This window comes from Molossus molossus, unplaced genomic scaffold, assembly GCF_014108415.1.
Source record: "Molossus molossus isolate mMolMol1 unplaced genomic scaffold, mMolMol1.p scaffold_m16_p_17, whole genome shotgun sequence".
Lineage (NCBI taxonomy): Eukaryota > Metazoa > Chordata > Mammalia > Chiroptera > Molossidae > Molossus > Molossus molossus.
This window is the reverse complement of record NW_023425352.1, coordinates 891,307-908,556: the sequence shown is the minus strand read 5'-3', so window position 1 is coordinate 908,556 and position 17,250 is coordinate 891,307. Positions and strand designations below refer to the sequence as shown.

The 17,250-nt window shown below is 58.2% G+C and overlaps 1 protein-coding gene across 10 annotated transcripts in view; it reads left to right on the top strand.

The window, feature by feature from the left end:
- The window catches only part of FGFR2 (fibroblast growth factor receptor 2), a 92,427-nt gene that overhangs the window by 27,271 nt on the left and 47,906 nt on the right, over positions 1-17,250 (top strand). For all 10 annotated transcript variants that reach the window (XM_036265207.1, XM_036265206.1, XM_036265205.1 and 7 more), the window contains one exon: positions 11,335-11,504. In XM_036265207.1, the coding sequence (XP_036121100.1) occupies positions 11,335-11,504 (170 nt within the window). The remainder of the gene's footprint in view (positions 1-11,334; positions 11,505-17,250) is intronic.

Here is a 17,250-nt window from a genome sequence, read left to right as displayed (position 1 = left end):
CTGCTGTGTCTGCTTCCCTGACTTCAGCTCTGAGAATAAACCACGTCTGCACCCTTCTCCTTGTGTGTCCTTTCTTACCGTGTCAATGGCCGCTCTCTGTGGGCAGCAGCTGTGGCTTTTCCTCCTTGGATTTCTCTTTCCCTGTTTCTCCCTGTTCGGAGAACCGTGTGCCTTCCTGGTTTTCTTTATAACCAGGGTGGTACCTGGCGTGCCCCGTGGTTCTCAGTGTGGGGGCAGGATTCTTCTCCCCCCCCCCAGGGCCACCGGGCCACGTTTGGTGTCATACGGGCGGGGGTGCTAGTGGCATCTCGCGGGTGGAGGCCAGACGTGTTGCCGAAGCATCCTGCAATGTAGAGAACGGCCCACAGCACAGACCGATGGGGACGGTGCTGAGGCTGAGAAATGGCGGCTTTTGAAAAGTCATCGCCTGCGGAGAGGGCACGAGGACAGTGTGCTTACTCTCAGACAGACGGGCCCATGGCTGCTGTCGCTTGTTTGGAGGCAGGTGGCACCGAGCACGGACACACAAGGCCTTTCCGTGGCAGGAGCTCCGCCGCTCAGCGCCAGGCAGCCTGGGCTCCGACCCTGCACCACCCCTGCTGAGCTGGCCGGCCGCGGGCCAGCGATTTCATCCTGTGCTTGGTTTCTCCAGCTGTGGCACGGGAGTAATAACAGCTGGGGATGCTACGAGCAGTGAGCTCATGTCTGCGTGATGCTCGGAAAGTACTCGTGAGCGTTCAGTACAGGAGATAAAGGGCCTTGCCGGTGTGGTCAGCGGTTAGAGCGTAGGCCTGTGGACCAGAGTCTCAGGTTCGATTCCAGCCAAGGGCATGTACCTTGGTTGCGGTTCAGTCCCTGGCCCTGGTCGGGGTCCTGAGGGAGGCAACCAGTCGATGTCTCTCTCTGTCTCTCTCTCTCTGTCTCTCTCCCTCCCTCCTTCCGTTCCCCTCTATGTGAAGATAAATGTGAAAATATCCTCAACTGAAAAAAAAAAAAAAAAAGATAAAATATAGTGTTACTTGTATTTTCCAATAACATGGCTGGAATGTTCCCAAAGTGATTTCATGTTAGTCCCTGGCATTGTTTGCTCGGACAAGGGTGTACATTTTCTCAAGAGGATTTCAGTCAGTTGAACACGGTTAAACAAGGCCTCAATGAAGACAGTTACTTACGAAATCGGCCAGGGCTTTTTAGGGGAGGAAGAGAACATTTGCCTGGTCAGGCACCTGGGTAACGTGTTTCTTCAGGGGGGAGTTGGGTTTGTGCCCCGACCCTCCTGGCAGCCTGGGGAGAAGGGGAATGTTCTGGTTCAGACAGACTTGCCTTTCCTGCGAGAGAAAGCTTGAGGCCGGCTCCAGGCATAGCCTCACCTGAGGACTTGTTGGAGGGGAACATCGTCAGCCCCACCCACATCCTCGGCTCCACCCACAGCCTCAGCTCCACCCACATTCTCTGCTCCACTCACATCCTCGGCCCCACCCACACTTGTGGCCCCGCCCACATCCTTGGCTCCACCTACAGCCTCGACTCCACCCACATACTCTGCTCCACTCACATTTTTGGCTCCACCCATATCCTCGGCTCCACCCACATCCTCAGACCTACCCATACTTGTGGCCCCACCCATACCTGGCTCCACCCACATCCTCTGCTCCACTCACATTTTCGGCTCCACCCACATCCTCTGTTCCACTCACATCCTCGGCTCCACCCACATCCTCGGCCCCACCCACATCCTTGGCTCCACCCACACCCTGGCTACAGCCACACCCTCTGCTCCACTCATTTTTGGCTCCACCCACATCCTCGGCTCCACCCACATTCTCTGCTCCACCCACACCCTGGCTCCACCCACATCTGCTCCACCCACACCCTCGGCTCTACTCACATCCTTGGCTCCACCCACATCCTCTGTTCCACCCACATCCTCGGCTCCACCCACATTCTCTGCTCCACCCACACCCTGGCTCCACCCACATCTGCTCCACCCACACCCTCGGCTCCACTCACATCCTTGGCTCCACCCACATCCTCGGCTCCGCCCACATTCTCTGCTCCACCCACACCCTGACTCCACCCACATCTGCTCCACCCACACCCTCGGCTCCACCCACATCCTCTGTTCCACCCACATCCTCGGCTCCACCCACATCCTCTGCTCCACTCACATCCTCGGCTCCACCCACATCCTCTGTTCCACCCACATCCTCGGCTCCACCCACATCCTCGGCTCCGCCCACATCCTCTGCTCCACCCACACCCTGGCTCCGCCCACACCCTCGGCTCCACCCACACCGCCGAAGTCGATGGGAAGGGCTCCTGTGTGAGAAGCGCTGGCCCTGGATTCACGGGCAGGGTCCGCCGGGAACAGGTTGCCCGTGAGGGAAGCTGCTCATGAAACCGCGTAACAGGCGAGAGAAAGGCTTTCCTCTGACCTGCGCCCGCCCGCGGAGGCCGTTATCGGTGAGGAATAGAGCCGAGCGCCCCGGAGCGTCACCGCTGCTGTTGCTCTTTGGCCCCGGCAGGGCCAGCGAATGGCCGGAGCAGTCGGGTCCCCAGCCACCCGCGGGGTGGAGGAGAGCGAGTCCTGTGTCCGGAGTGGAAACTCATGAATCCGTGAGCGAACGCGGAGCTGCGTGCAAGTCACGGCGCCCCGCAGCCAGCGCCCAGGGGTGGGGGTGCAGTGAGGAGCGGGCGCCGTCAGTCACGAGGATGTGGGTGTCATTGCTGCTGGGGGGGGCGTCAGGTCCCGCCAGTTCGGCTGCCTGGGAACTGCGCTGCCCTGGGCATCAGTCCGGCTCATCCTCATCGACACCCCAATGCGGTCTTTGGGGAATAACGTGGCAGCAAGGTGGGGGCCACGGGACCGCAGGCGGAGGGAACCGCGTCTCTGTCTCCCGGCTCAGGATTACCTGCGTGGACCTGCGGGTTTTCACCCCCAGTGCCAGCTGCCTGCCCGGTGCCGTGTGGCAGGGCCGGGTGGCACAGCACTCCATTTCACGGTGCCAGCCCTCACCTCCAACCAGGTTCTCCGTCACCAGCTCTCGAATGACACCGGCTCCGCCCCGAGTAGGTGCTCGGCGGCGATTAAGGGCTGGTGTTAGCTGTACCCGGAGACACTGCTGTCAGGTCGCCGCCCGCACGGTGCCCGTGAAACCTGAGACGCGACTTAAAGTGATGGCAGTTCTCAGCTGCTGCTCGGCCCCTGCCATCTGTCCGTGTGATTAGGCGGGTCGGGTTCACAGGTGCAGCCAGGGCCGCAGAGATTAGGCCGGCGTGGGCCGAGGAATGCCAGGCCAGCGAGACGGCGAGGCAGGGAAGGGGGTGTTGCCACTGAAACAGTGTTTGCCGCCCCAGATGGCAAATGCCACCCACGTGTCCAGTTTGATTCCTTGGGTGCCTTCTGACCGTCTGGAAATGCCACCGGGGGTGTTTGAAAGTCCTCCCGGTGAAGTTAGCAAAGGATGCCTCCCGCGGTGGTGCTGACGGGGTGTTGGGGGCTTTCCGAGTGTCTGCCCTTTCTGGGTGGGTGGGTGTCATCTACATCTACGGCTTGAACTTACGTCGCAGGTGATCCCCTCTGTTGTTTGCTCGGTTATTGCTTAGTTCGTGTTGGTGGTTAACCTGCCTGGTAGGGTTCTCAGATTCTCTGGAGTACGGAGAGCTGTACCACGAGTGGTAAAAGTAACTGTCGAAAATTAAGGTAGGACTGTGAGTCGTGCCGTGTCCATTAACGTCACGGCCTGGTTGATCTCTGTTAGGCGTGTTTGGCGGTTTTCAGGTTGATCTTATTATGTCTGCCTCCTCCTACGAAACCTGGGTCAGAAGTGGGCTTCTCGCCCTGGCCGGTTTGGCACAGCGGTTAGAGCGTCGGCCCGTGGAACAGAGAGTCCCAGGTTCGGTTCCCGCTAAGGGCACGTACCGCAGTTGCAATTTGTCCCCGGCCCCAGTTGGGGTCATATGGGTGGTGGCCACTCAATGTGTCTCTCTCACATCAATGTTTCTCTCTCTCTTTCCCCTCTCTCCCTCCCACTCTATCTGAAGATAAATGCAAAAATGTCCTCAGGTGAGGGTTTGGGCTCCTCTGTGACGGGTTTCCGCCTCACCACAAGTAGACTGAGCCACGCGGTCTTCGGGATTGTGTTCTGTTCCTAATTCACGCGCCTCATCACGCACGCGGGGTCTCAGACCAGCCTTTCCCCGTGCACTGCTCCGGAGGGAAAGACCCGCCTGGTGTCTGACTGTTTTGTGGAATGAGGTCCTCGCGTACATCTTGTGGGAGCTCACTGAACAGGTGTCCCATGAAGAGGCTAAGCTACGCCCCAGTAGTTCTCTGCCTAAAGTGCATTATATTTTGAAATGAATTTGGAAAATACCTCTTACTGGGACCCTTTGTTTTTTTCTTTACTGGTTTTAGGGAGAGAGAGGGAGGGAGAGGGAGAGGGAAATAGAAACATTGATGAGAGAGAACATGGATTGGCCGCCTCCTGCATGCCCCCCACTGGGGATCAGGCCCACAACCTGGGCGTGTGTCCTGATTGGGGATCCAGCCGGTGACCTCCTGGTGTTGGGTCGACACTGAGCCACACCGGCCGGGCTGGGACCCTTTCTTGAAGACTGACAAATGCCCATCAGCAGGGTCTAAGCTCTGTAGTGAGTCATGTTTAATTCTGTCCTTTCTCGTTTTCCGAGCTGACTGACCCTGGGACCCCATGTAACAGCAGCGTCTGCGCCCTCTGATGGCACCGGCTCCGAAGCCCCTGCGGTGGGCTGATGGGATTGCTCTGACTCTCCCGTCCTCTTAGGCCAGGTCCTCCCGTCACAGGTGTGCATGCTCAGGTCGTACTCCAGCAGCCGGCTGGCTGGTGCCCCCCCCCCCCCCCCGGTGCTAGACCTTTCCCGCGCAGGATGGTCCTGTGATGTCGCCATGCACCTGGCTGCCAGGAGGTGACTCTGCTAGCGTGCCCGTGAGTGTTGCAGACTTTCTCTGGAGAGAACGTTGTCATTGCAAACGCTCGTTTTCAAAATGCATCAGGCCGAGGGCTTCCGAAAGGGCCCGGTTTCGTACCTTAGCATCGCAAAGCGTAATTTAGGCCTCATTCTGGGTGTTGGAGTGGCTTCGCCGGCAGCACACACGTAGGCATGGGTGTCCCCCTGGGGGGACTGAGTCTGACTACTCGCAGCTTGTGTTTAGGGGATTAATGTGTCTGAAGAGCTTGAGACTTCGTCCTGGGTTCTGGGGAGATCTCGACGGACGGAAAGCTCAGATTGGTGGTGAGACAGCCGTGTCCAGGCCCTGCCGCGGGCCTGGCCGTTTGTTTCAAGGGAGGAGACAGACATCATTTTCTGTTTGGGTTTCGTGCCTGCTGAGACCTCAGCAATGCCCATACCTGTGTCAGGGACAAAGGCCATGTTTTTGGGAAGTAACCAGGGAGATGGCGGAGGTTCAAACCCTGTTCATTGATTCATCTGCTGATGATGGTGTTTTATAGTCGCCTTTGCTCTAGTTGGGATTTTCACTGGGTAGAGGTGGCATCTTACGTTGGTAAATGTTGGTTTCTTCGTTATTTTTAAGAACCAAACCAAAGTACCGGCTTCCTGAGTGTTCTGAAGCCCTGTGCTGACGAACGCTCATTGCCCGCTGGTTTGGGTGTTTGGCCACAAAGGTGAGCTGGGGCCCCGCCCAGCAGGCTCGATTGGAATCACTGCTTTAGAGGGCTCCCTCCTGGTCAGACAGTACCACCGGCAATTGGAGGGCTTCTCTGGAAGGGCTCCACGGGCGGCTGGCCTCCCAGCGGACTGGGCATTTCACACGTGAGGAACTTGCCTGGTTCGTTCTCATGTTTTTCTTATCGAATGTCTCACGGGTCAGCAAGTCAGTTGTTTGCATGAGATTCCTTTACTAAAGCACCCCCAAAGCCACACCCCCGGCACGTCTCCCTATTTTGTTAGATTTGCTTGCTCTTCGTTTATGAAGAACCGAAAACAGACGCACTGCGTTCTGCCGCGAGGCCGGGCAGGGGCAGCCCACCACCGGCGTCAGAGCATTCAAATGTCCCGATTAGTGATATTTTTAAAGGTCCTAATTATAGACTGAGACACAGGCCTTAGCGGGCTTTAGGGAGTTTACTAGACTTAATCTTGGGGCTGAAACAGACTGTGTTTTTTTATTTTTGCATCAACAAAAATACAGTTGGCAGCCCTCAGTGTCCACAGCTCACGTAAGTCTCGAGCTGCTGAATTAATGACCGTGGGAGAGGTCAGAGGGCAGCCTGGAGTGGGGGAAACAGCACCCCTCAGGGAGCTGGAGACCAGGTCCTGCCTCCGCCCGGCCCCTGGCCCGTGACCTCCATCAAATCACTTGACCTTTTGGATGACATTGATCGCATCAGCCGCTGGGCCAGATGGTCACCAAGGTTGCGCTTGGTACAGTGGTCATATGAGTCCATGTTTTCCTTTGAGCTGTTGGGCTGCGTTCTCTCTTCGGTTTCAGAGAGGCGGAGAAGGCCATAAACCTTCGATGTCAGGATCGGGGTACGCAGGGGACTTCATAAGCAGGCTCCGCAGCCCATATTTTCTCATTAAGTTTAGATGGCAGGGTTGCAATAAACCCTCCCGTCCTGCGATTTGTTGGCAGAACCAATGTCTGCCTGGAGTACAGATACCTGGAGAGAGTGTGAGAGCCAGGAGGGGGCTTATCAGACGCCCAGCCCGTCATTGTATGGCTGGAGCTTGGAACCATTGTCCATCTGGTTCTTCCCTCCCTCCCTCCCTCCTTCCCTCCCTCCCTCCATCTCTCCCTCCATCCTTCCTTCCCTCCCTCCCTCCCTCCTTCCCTCTCTCCCTCCATCTCTCCCTCCATCCTTCCTTCCCTCCCTCCCTCCCTCCTTCCCTCTCTCCCTCCATCTCTCCCTCCATCCTTCCTTCCCTCCCTCCCTCTCTCCCTCCATCTCTCCCTCCATCCTTCCTTCCCTCCCTCCCTCCCTCCCTCCCTCTCTCCCTCCATCTCTCCCTCCATCCTTCCTTCCCTCCCTCCCTCTCTCCCTCCATCTCTCCCTCCATCCTTCCTTCTCTCCCTCCCTCTCTCCCTCCATCTCTCCCTCCATCCTTCCTTCCCTCCCTCCCTCTCTCCCTCCATCTCTCCCTCCATCCTTCCTTCTCTCCCTCTCTCCATCACTCCCTCCCTTCCTTCTTCCCTCTCTTTATCCCTCCATCCATCTGTCCCTCCTGTTGACCAGCCCTGACCCCTCCTCACGTGTCCCTAAGGCCGCACCAGGGGAGGTTGAGAGTGATGTGCTCCTCTCGAGCAGGGAGCTGACCCGCTCGCAGACCATTGCAAGCCGAGCTGTGTGGTGTTGGCACTGAGCACCCACCAGGCAAAGGGCCGTCGAGCTGAGAGCTCCCCCTCCAGGGGAGGCTGTGATGCTGTCCACCAGCAGTGGTGAGCGGGCCTCTCCGGTAGGGGAGTTTCTCAGGGCCCGGGGCCTGTTTCACACCCCTGCACCGGACTCCGGGGAGCCCTGGCATTCCCACGTGCCCAGGCTGCTGCAGTAGCAGGAAGGACGACAGGAGGCGTTGGCAGAGGGCACAGGCCGCCGCCGAAGGGCACCACAGGCTGTGCCCACACTGCAGTCAGTTTCCTCGACCCTCCCGCTTCGTCGGGTCCCCGTGACACCGGTTTGTCTCCGGAAGAGCCGCTGGGAAATCATAAAATAAGTCCCCCCTTCGGCATCGTGCTCCCTGAGGGAAGGCCTCCTCCCAGGGGCCCGAGGGACGTCATTGCGCACCCAGCCTTGGGCGGGAATCCCGGCCACTCGGGAACCCTCGAGAACTTGGCTCGACGGCCCTTCCGCTGCGTCGTGACGGACAGTTGTCCAGGGGAAGAGAGAGCCGTGAGTTCAGGTGTCAGCCCTGTGGATGATCTCTCTCCCTTCTTGTCAGAGGAGGCCCCAGACCCGAGGCACCGCCGGGCCGTCGCTTTTGCATGAACCATCTTGTAGGTCAGTAGCCGTGGCTGAACTGTCACCCAGGGAAGTGGCCACCTGCCAGAAATCGCAGCAGAGCCCTCTCCCCGTTGTCCCTCAGCCATTCCTGAGGGGCCAAGACAGGTGCTGCTTGCAGGGTCTGCATGGCCGTGACCTGGGGGTGGTCACGTGACCCGGGCGATGCCTGAGGGGCTGCAGTCCACGGTCGGCTCAGCCCGGCGAGAGAGGGACAGAGCGACGTTCTCAATGTCTTAAGCTAAATCCTACGTTTGACATTTCTGGGACTGTCGGAGTCATGCCTGCGGCGGTGAGTGCGTGTCTGCTTCCACGGGAGGGAGCAGGCGCCACGGGACCGGCCCCTGTGCCGCCACGAGCTCTGCGTGGACTCGGCTCGGGCCTCCGCGCGGGCTTTCGTGTCCACTCAGACCGACGGCCGAGGTCAGCTCTGTGAGAGGCTTCGTGTGACGACAATGTTCCGTTTCGTGCTCTGAATGGTTTCTGTCTAGTGGCTGTGGATGGACTTTTCAAGTAGAACCTTTTCCATAAAAGGTGATTGGGATCGTTTCAGTGGACGCCAGGCCCGGCGTCTTGTGATAACACAGAACTGGGTGTTCCCTGGTGAGCCCTGCAAAAGAATGGGTGTGTCTGTGGGCGTTTGACCCCCAGGCTGACGGGCCACCAGGTTGCAGATGTACCTGGGTTCTGGGGAAAGAATGCAGACTTCCTCCTCCCTCGGCCCGTCTTCTCCCTCCCTGCCTGCGGCCACTCTCTCCTGTCTCCGGTGTACACGGCTGACCCCTCCGGTGTACACGGCTGACCTCTGTCTCCGGTGTACACGGCTGACCTCTGTCTCCGGTGTACACGGCTGACCTCTGTCTCCGGTGTACACGGCTGACCTCTCTCTCCGGTGTACACGGCTGACCTCTCTCTCCGGTGTACACGGTGACCTCTCTCTCCGGTGTACACGGCTGACCTCTCTCTCCGGTGTACACGGCTGACCTCTCTCTCCAGTGTACACGGTGACCTCTCTCTCCGGTGTACACGGCTGACCTCTGTCTCCGGTGTACACGGCTGACCTCTCTCTCCGGTGTACACGGTGACCTCTCTCTCCAGTATACACGGCTGACCAGCGTTCCCTCACTTGGCTCTGTCTTGGATCATGTGGACACCACCAACACTCACGCACTGAGACACAGGCCAGCACAAGGGCGGAGTGCACACCGCATGCCCGTTCAGAGACTGCCACTCCACCTTTTCATTTAAAACTTTTACTTACAGAGTTGCGAGAGAGACACACATCGATTTGTTGTTCCACTTACTGATACATTCATTGGTTGCTTCTTGTATGTGCCCTGACCGGGGATTGAACCCATGATGTTGGCATATCGGGGTGATGCTCTAACTGACGGAGCAGCCCGCCAGGGCCCCAGCCCCACCTGTTATAGCAGCTTCAAGAGCAGGGGTGAGGCAGAGAGGGGTCGGAGTTTTGGGTGCAGTTATTCCAGTTCCTGATTCTGCCCCAGAGCCTGGCTGTTGGGCCCAGGAATGAACTGCGGGACCCACAGGGCCAGAGCTGTTCACGTCCGTGTCAGAGATGCACCCCTGCCCAGGCCCCTCCCTCCGGTCTGTGCAGTGTGTGCTGCTGCTCAGTTCAACCGTCATCGGGAATAAGCAGTTCTCTGTCCACACAATGTCAGTGTTCTAGAACGTTCTAGACTGTTCAAGGCCCGGCTGATGGATGCTTTCTAGGGGAACCCCGGGATGTCGGTTCTCTGTTTCCTAAGAGAAACATGCGCAGTTAAATGCCGTGCAGGATTTCAGTGGGTGTTCTGGGCGGTGACAGGGGGCAGCGTGTCCGCGGCCCAGGCTGTGTCCTGCATGCGGTGTCATGTGTGGGGGCTGAAGGGACGGATTCCAGCCCCACGGAGGAGCTGGTTCTCACCGGCAGTGGACGAGAGCCGGGTGGAGACAGTGCCTGGGCTCCGGACAGGCTGCACCTCCGCCTGCCTCCGCAGGGCCTCAGTTTCCCTGTCTGTACACAGGGATCACGCGGGAGTGCCGTTCGGTTGGACTGTTGTCAGGATTGATGTGTCTAACACGAGAGCGTTGAGGGCTGTTTGTCCGGTAAGGAGCGTCCATCAGTGGCGTCATTAGCCGTCGTCAGCGGCATGAGGAGCTGATGGCGGTGTCCCCGATGGATGCTGTGTCCTTCATGTGGCAAATCTGAACACTTACTTTTCTCGAGTTTAAAAATAAATCACCTGCGCAGTGAGGTTGCGGGCTGTTCGGAGGGTACAACTCGACGTAACATTTTACCGGCTGTGACGTTGTCTGCTTAGACCTGGTGTGAACCGCGGCGTTCTCGGCCACCCGCGGAGAGGGGAGACGTGTCCTCTGTGCAGAAACTGACGTACAGTTAACAATGTGGTCAGTGGGCTACCGTGAAGCGTGCCGGGCACGTCATGATGCCTCTGGACTGTATCCGGCCGGGGGTGTGCGTGGGCTGTACCCGGCTGGGGTTGTGTGTGGGCCGGGGTTGTGCGTGGACTGTACCCAGCCGGGGTTGTGCTTGGACTGTACCCGGCCGGGGTTGTGCGTGGGCTGTATCTGGCCGTGGTTGTGCATGGGCTGTACCTGGCCGTGGTTGTGTGTGGGCTGTATCTGGCCGGGGGTTGTGTGTGGGCTGTATCCGGCCGGGGGTTGTGTGTGGGCTGTATCTGGCCGGGGTTGTGCATGGGCTGTATCTGGCTGGGGGTTATGCATGGGCTGGGGTTGTGCGTGGGCTGTATCCGGCCGGGGGTTGTGCGTGGGCTGTGTCTGGCCGGGGTTGTGCATGGGCTGTATCTGGCTGGGGGTTATGCGTGGGCTGGGGTTGTGCGTGGGCTGTACCCGGCCGGGGGTTGTGCGTGGGCGCCCTGGGCTGTGAGGCCCGATGGGCGGGAGGGCGCGTGCAGCTCGTCTTCACTGCTGTGTCGTGGGACCGCTTCAGAGCCATGGCTCTCGGAGCCGGTGCATGGGGGCGCTCAGCTGTGCCGAGCGCGTTGTCAGGGTGCACACAGTAGCCTTAAAACACGATTCGACACGCGCTGAAATCTGGCACCAAGAACAAGGGAGAGGAAGCCTCAGACAGGTGTTTCCCCTGTTAACAGACGTAAACGAACAAGCAGCCCGTCCCCAGGGGCCACCAGCTGGGCCAGGGTCGGAAGCTTTTTCCGAACGGGGCTCGTACCCCAGGGTTTTGAGAACGTCACATTGTTCCCGTGCAGAATAAAGTGACCGTACCCGGGAGGCGGTGAGGCACGGGGAGAGGCTGTCTGTCCAGCGTCACTAACGCTGTCTCCCGAAACAGGAGCCCCGTACTGGACCAGCACGGAGAAGATGGAGAAGCGGCTTCACGCGGTGCCCGCGGCCAACACGGTCAAGTTCCGCTGTCCGGCGGGCGGAAACCCCACTCCCACCATGAGGTGGCTGAAGAACGGCAAGGAGTTCAGGCAGGAGCATCGTATCGGGGGCTATAAGGTAGGACTGCGCTGTCGGGCCCTCTGTCTCCGTGTAGTCAGTCGTCGGGAGAGCGTGGGGACAGAGGGGTGGGAAGCAGCCCAGCCGTGACCGAAGCCGGTCATTTCCACGTTTGCACGGCAGCCTGGACTTGCTCGGGTTCCGAGGCACAATCCCCATTCGCATTGTTCCGTATATGAGGCGCATTTAATAGCAGAGGGGTCGAAAGTTGAGAGCCTGTTTTCTATATGCTTTATGGTCTATAAAACGAAGACGGCGGCGGAATGTGCTGGGCAGGGTGTGCGCACACTCCGGCCGGCCCGCGGACTGCCGGCGCCCTGTTCCGTCGGGCGACCAGGCGGCGGGGGCCGGCAGCGGCCCGTCTCCCTGTCCGTCTGCGGGGTCCCAGACAGCCCTTCTGACGGAAACGATCGAGCACTCGTGCTGGGGCTGAAATGGGCGACTGTGTCCTTGGTGTCTGTAGACACCGTTAGGGCCCTGGTTCGTCCATTCAGCACACGGCGGCCAAGCAGCGTCCCGGGCTCTGGGTGAAGCTCGGGTGCAGCCCCCAGGGCTCCTCGTCCAGCAGGGCAGGCAGACCCACAGCTGGCCGCGGGACACTGATGTGGGCAAGGTGAGAGGGTGTGTGCGGCCTGCCGGATGTGCCGGGAGAAGGTCCTGGCTGCTCGGGAGACGTGGGGTCAGGGACAGCGGGGAGGCATTCTGGGCTGAGTCTGGAGGAAGGGTGTCTCGGCCCGAGAGGTGTGGGGTCTCCAGACTGTTCAGTATGGAAAGGGAGGGCTTTAAGAATGGATTGTACAGGGGAGACTCCCGGAACCCTGTTAGGAAATTCTTTGCTGCGTTTGGAACGTGAATGGGCGTCATTGTGGCCTGTCGCTGCCTGACGGGGCCCCCGAGACAGCACTGTGTCCTCGCAGGCTTCCACGGCCGGGATCCAGGAGTGTCCACCGAGGCCTCTCAGACCGGACTAGATTTCAGCCGAGGCTGGTTGTCGTCTGCAGGGTCACCTGGGGTGGGGTGGTCTGCGTCCAGACTCTCCATGTGGTGTCGGGGTCACTGCCCTGCAGGCTGTGGACTCGGGCAGCCTCGGTTCCTCACTGGCTTCGGTTCTTTGCCACGCGGGCCTCTCCATGTGGCAGCTGGCTCTCGGGGTGAGCAGCCCCAGAGCCCGGCGAGAGTGCGAAGGAGACAAGCTGCAGCCTTTGGAACCTCGTCACGGAAGGCTCCCCACTCCGCTGCCTTAGGGACTACGCAAGTCCCGAGCGGAGGAGAGACCTGAGGGCACGGCTGTCAGGAGACCTGGGGGCCACGGGGAGCCCCTGAGTGAAGTGAAGAGCACCTCAGCTCACACCACAGGTCCTGAGGACCAGGGCGGGAGGTTTCTTGGTGGCAGAGGCACCTGCAAGGGTTCCCTGGGCTCCTCTCCCCTGGGTGGGCGGCCAGCATCCCTGGGCTGGCCCTAAGCCCGTCCATCACTGCTGAGTAAATGGGCCTCTGTCCACCCAGGGGGCCTGCGGATCTTTTTTTTTTTTTTTTTTTATCCTCACCCGAGGACACTTTTCCCATTTTTTGTTCAGGTAGAGCGGGAGGGAGAGAGAGGAACAGAGAGAGAGAGAGAGATGGAAACATCAATGAGAGAGAACATTGACTGGCTGCCTCCTGCACGCCCCCCCACTGGGGATGGGCCCACAACCTGGGCCTGTGCCCTGCCCGGGAATCGAACTGTCAACCTCTTGGTGCAGGGTCGACGCTCAACCACTGAGCCACACCGGCCGGATGAAAGCTCATTTTATCTAATTAAAATGAGCGATAGAGCTAGTTGGGTTCTGCAGTCCAGTCTTATTTATCAGAGGACTCACGCTGAGCCAACCTGGGTGATTAAGAGTCAGATTATTGTTTTCTGTAGCCTGTGGGCAGAGGCTGGTTGGCGGCATGAATTTATGTGGAATGACAAAGCCCCACTCGCCGCAAAAACGGTGTTTCCCTAACTGTCCCGGTGCCCGAGCTCTGCGGGGGGCACATTGTTGACCTCTCCCAGCCCCAGGTCCCCGTCCTTCACACTGGAAGATTGGCTCGGTCATCTTGAACACCTGATCCCCTCCAGCCCGAAAACGGATTTAGCGGCATCATAACCATGATGCAGCACCGACCATTTTTCATCTTAAACGCGGCACAGACTTTTCTAGTAGGTTACCTTTATAGTTAGATATTTCATAGGGCTCTGAACAGTGATTACAGTTTAATGCAGAAAAGCAGGAAGGGGACTGAGATAATTAATAGACCAGCTCAATTCCCAGCTCTTCGGTGATGACTCGGGTGTGGGGAGGGAGCATCTTCTCAGAAACCATCCTTCACGCCACTTACTGCATACGAGGCGAGAGGATCGCAAGATGAAGCCCTCCGTGGAATTGGCCCACGAGCCCACGGCTCTGGGCCCCCTGGAGGTTGGGGTTCCCACGGAGCCCCTCAGCAGAGGGGGGCATTCTGGTGTGCGGACTGTCCCTTTCTGAGTATGTTTCAGATCTAAGAAAAGACAACTTACAAAAAAACATTTTCTTATAATCACCGCTCAGCTGGTTGTTTCGCTGACTAGGTTAATTAGATTTGTATCGTCTAGGTTACTTAAACGTCATTTTAAAGAATTTTGATTAAATATTATGCTTAACCCCATAGTATGCTTATTTGGGGAGGAAGAGAGAGAGAGAGAGAAACATTGATGTGAGAGACACATTGACTGGTTGCCTCCTGTATATGACCCAACCAGGGCCAGGGATCAAACCTGCAACCCAGGTATGTGCCCTTGACTGGGAATCGAACCCATGACCCTTTGGTCCTTGGGCCAACACTCTAACTACTGAGCCATGCCAGCCAGGCCCTTACTCATATTTTTATATTCTGTTGAGCTTTTTCTCAGCCAAGACTTTCAGCTTTAACCCCGGATCAAGCAGCCTGTGATGCTGCCGCCGGCCCAGAGGGACTGTCTGCCTGTGTGCAGCTGTGCTCTGGGCCCTGGGTCCCCTGTGCAGCCCAAAGGGGCGGCCACTCTCATTCCGCCCCTTTTATGGACGAGGCTTGTCACACGGCCGGTGGTGGCGCCGCCCTTGCGCTCCTGCGGGTTTGTGCCACATTCGTGCACTCACCAAATTGCTTTCCTCACGTGCGGTCTGTGTGTGATAAGAACAGTTAGGAGAATCGAGAGACACGTGGATCGTCCTGGCTTCCCGAGAGCTTCTGCTGTCAGATGGCCCAGGTGGCTGTCGAGAGCGAACCTGGGAGTAAAACAGAAACTGTGTCATTGATTTTTAAAACCTTTTCATCGCCCCAAACAGAACCTCTGTATCGATGAAGCAATTGTTCCTCGTCCCCCCTCCCGTCCAGGCCCCAGAAACCCCTGGTTCGCGCTCTGTCTCTGCTGTAGGGTCTCAGGTGGAACGGGAGGTATTTGTGCCCTGGTGTCGGGCTCATTGCGTTCAGGTTCCCACAGGTGCGGGCGTGACTCAGCCTGCAGTCCTCATCTGGCGGAGCGACGGTGTGTTCTGCGGGTGGGCCCGATGGTGGCGGGCATTGCTGGTGGGCAGCAGCAGCCTGGTCCTGCCTTGGGCCCCTCGCGGTGCCGTGAACAGCGTGTGTCTGAACCCTTGCTCCCAGTGCCTCTGGGCACATGCCTAGGAGTGGAATTGCTGGGTCGTCATTCGGTGACAAGGTGATTCTTCCTGTTGAGGGAGGTCCTGAGATCTGCCAGGTTGAATTCAAAGGGCAGGGAAGCCCCCCCAGCCCTGCCCCCAGGGCGCCCTTCTCCGTCTGCAGGGCTGACCTCTGAGACAGCACTGGCACTTGGAAGTTCACTCCCCTCGGACCCATGGATCGTGACCTGGGGGAGGGGAGAGTCTCCCACAGCCCAGAGGACCCCGCTTGCCCAGCCCTGCTCGCCGGACACCCGCAAAGCAAACTCCTTGGCGGTTGAGCCTGAAGCGGGCGGAGGTGGACCGCAGCGAGTCCACAGCCCTTGACGCGAGCTGCTCAGTCCGAGCACACGTCCAGAAGGGGGCTGGGAGCCCCCCGGACCCTGCTGGCCTGGCGTGGGGTGGTCGGATTTTATGGTCCTGAGGACAGTTGGTCTGTGCTGAGCTGTATTTCGGGGGCGTGTTGCTGAAGGCCGGGGTGGTAGGGATGCTGTCCCTGGGTGGCTCGGGACGCCGGAGGAAGGAGGCCTTGGCAGTGCTGATGCGCACGTGGGCTCGGCAGCCGTCAGCCTGGCACAGTCAAGCTTTCTCTCCCGCTTCTGGGTGTTTACCTGCTGCTTACCGAACACCCGGGTATTTGGAAATGCCTGGACTTTTTTGCAATGTGGAAACCAAACTTCAACCTCTCACCCAGGTGTCATGTGTCATCACAGACAAGGTCTGCATTCCCAGTTGTCACGTGACGGCAGCCGGGGGGTGCCGGGCACCTTGGAGGGTTTAGGTAACAGAAGGATTCCGAGGAGACCCGTCTGGGCCGCCTTTTGTCTTGGTGACGGGCAGGGTGTGGAATGTTGGAGGGATCCAGCTTCTGTTTCACAGAGGAGCGGCCGGGCCCTGAGCTTCCATCTGCTCTGCTCGGCACTGACGCGTTATCGTTGAGTCTTCAGCGAGCAGAGTTCTGAAGCCTCCTGTTCTCAAGAGGCTTGGCAGATGAAAGCCACGGAGACTCCACGAAGATTCGGCCCCGGGCAGGGACGAGGAGAGTCCTGCCTGTGCTGACAGGCTCAGGATTTGGTCCCCTCCGGCTTTCGTGTCTCTGCCAGGGGACAGAGTCTGCAGAGCAGTAACCAGACTGAAGGGAGGGGCCCGGGGAGCCCGCTCAGTTCCCTTTGAGGGGTGCGGTGGGGGGGTGGAGTGTGTGCCCGAGATTTCCGTTTACATTTGAAAAGTGAAAACGAGAAGAAAGTAAATGTTTATAATCCCACCGCTTAGTTATAGAAAGTGTGGCTGACAACTGAGGACGTTTTCTTTCTGATTTTTGCTGCGTCTAATACAGACATGCTCATCGATTGGGACCTATATGCACCTGTGGGGCCGTGCCTGGGTGTATTTTTAACAAAATGGGGCCATGAATGTACATATTTGTATTCGTCCCCCCTTTTTTCCGTTTATCGGTAACTGTGGATATCTTACCAGGGGGGAACATAAGAATACCTCGCATTTTAGTGAGTGGATGGTATTCAGTTGGGTGAACTGGGCGTTTATAAGGTTCTCCTCGGCGGAGTCCTGTCTTCTGCCGTTGCAGACCGTGCCCATGCGCCTTGACGCCATCTCGCTATTTTTGGTGTGGGTTAGATTTTCTGGAAGTAGAATTAATTGGGTTGAAAAAAAAAAGTGCGTTGCTGATTTTAATAGGCACCGCCAGATTACTTCCCAGAAAGGGTCTCTCCACTTGCGCTCCCATCCTGTGCTTCAGTCTGTTGCTCGAGGGCTCGGTGGGGTTGATCTTCCTAATTTCTGTTAATCAGCTGGTGAATAACAGTGTCTCATTACTGTTTTAATTTGCATTTCCCTGGCGTTGAGGAGGCTGAGCATCTTTTCCTGTGGGTCGGGTCTGTACGTTCCCTCCTTGGGGTGTGTGTACGTTTGACAAACTGGCTAAAAACCAGCACCGAAAGCTGAGGAGCTCAGACCTGAAGAAGGTCTTATATTTCTGCTGGAAGGGTGGTTTTCCAGGTTCACACTGAATCATGGGAGGGAGACAGCATCACACAACACCAAAA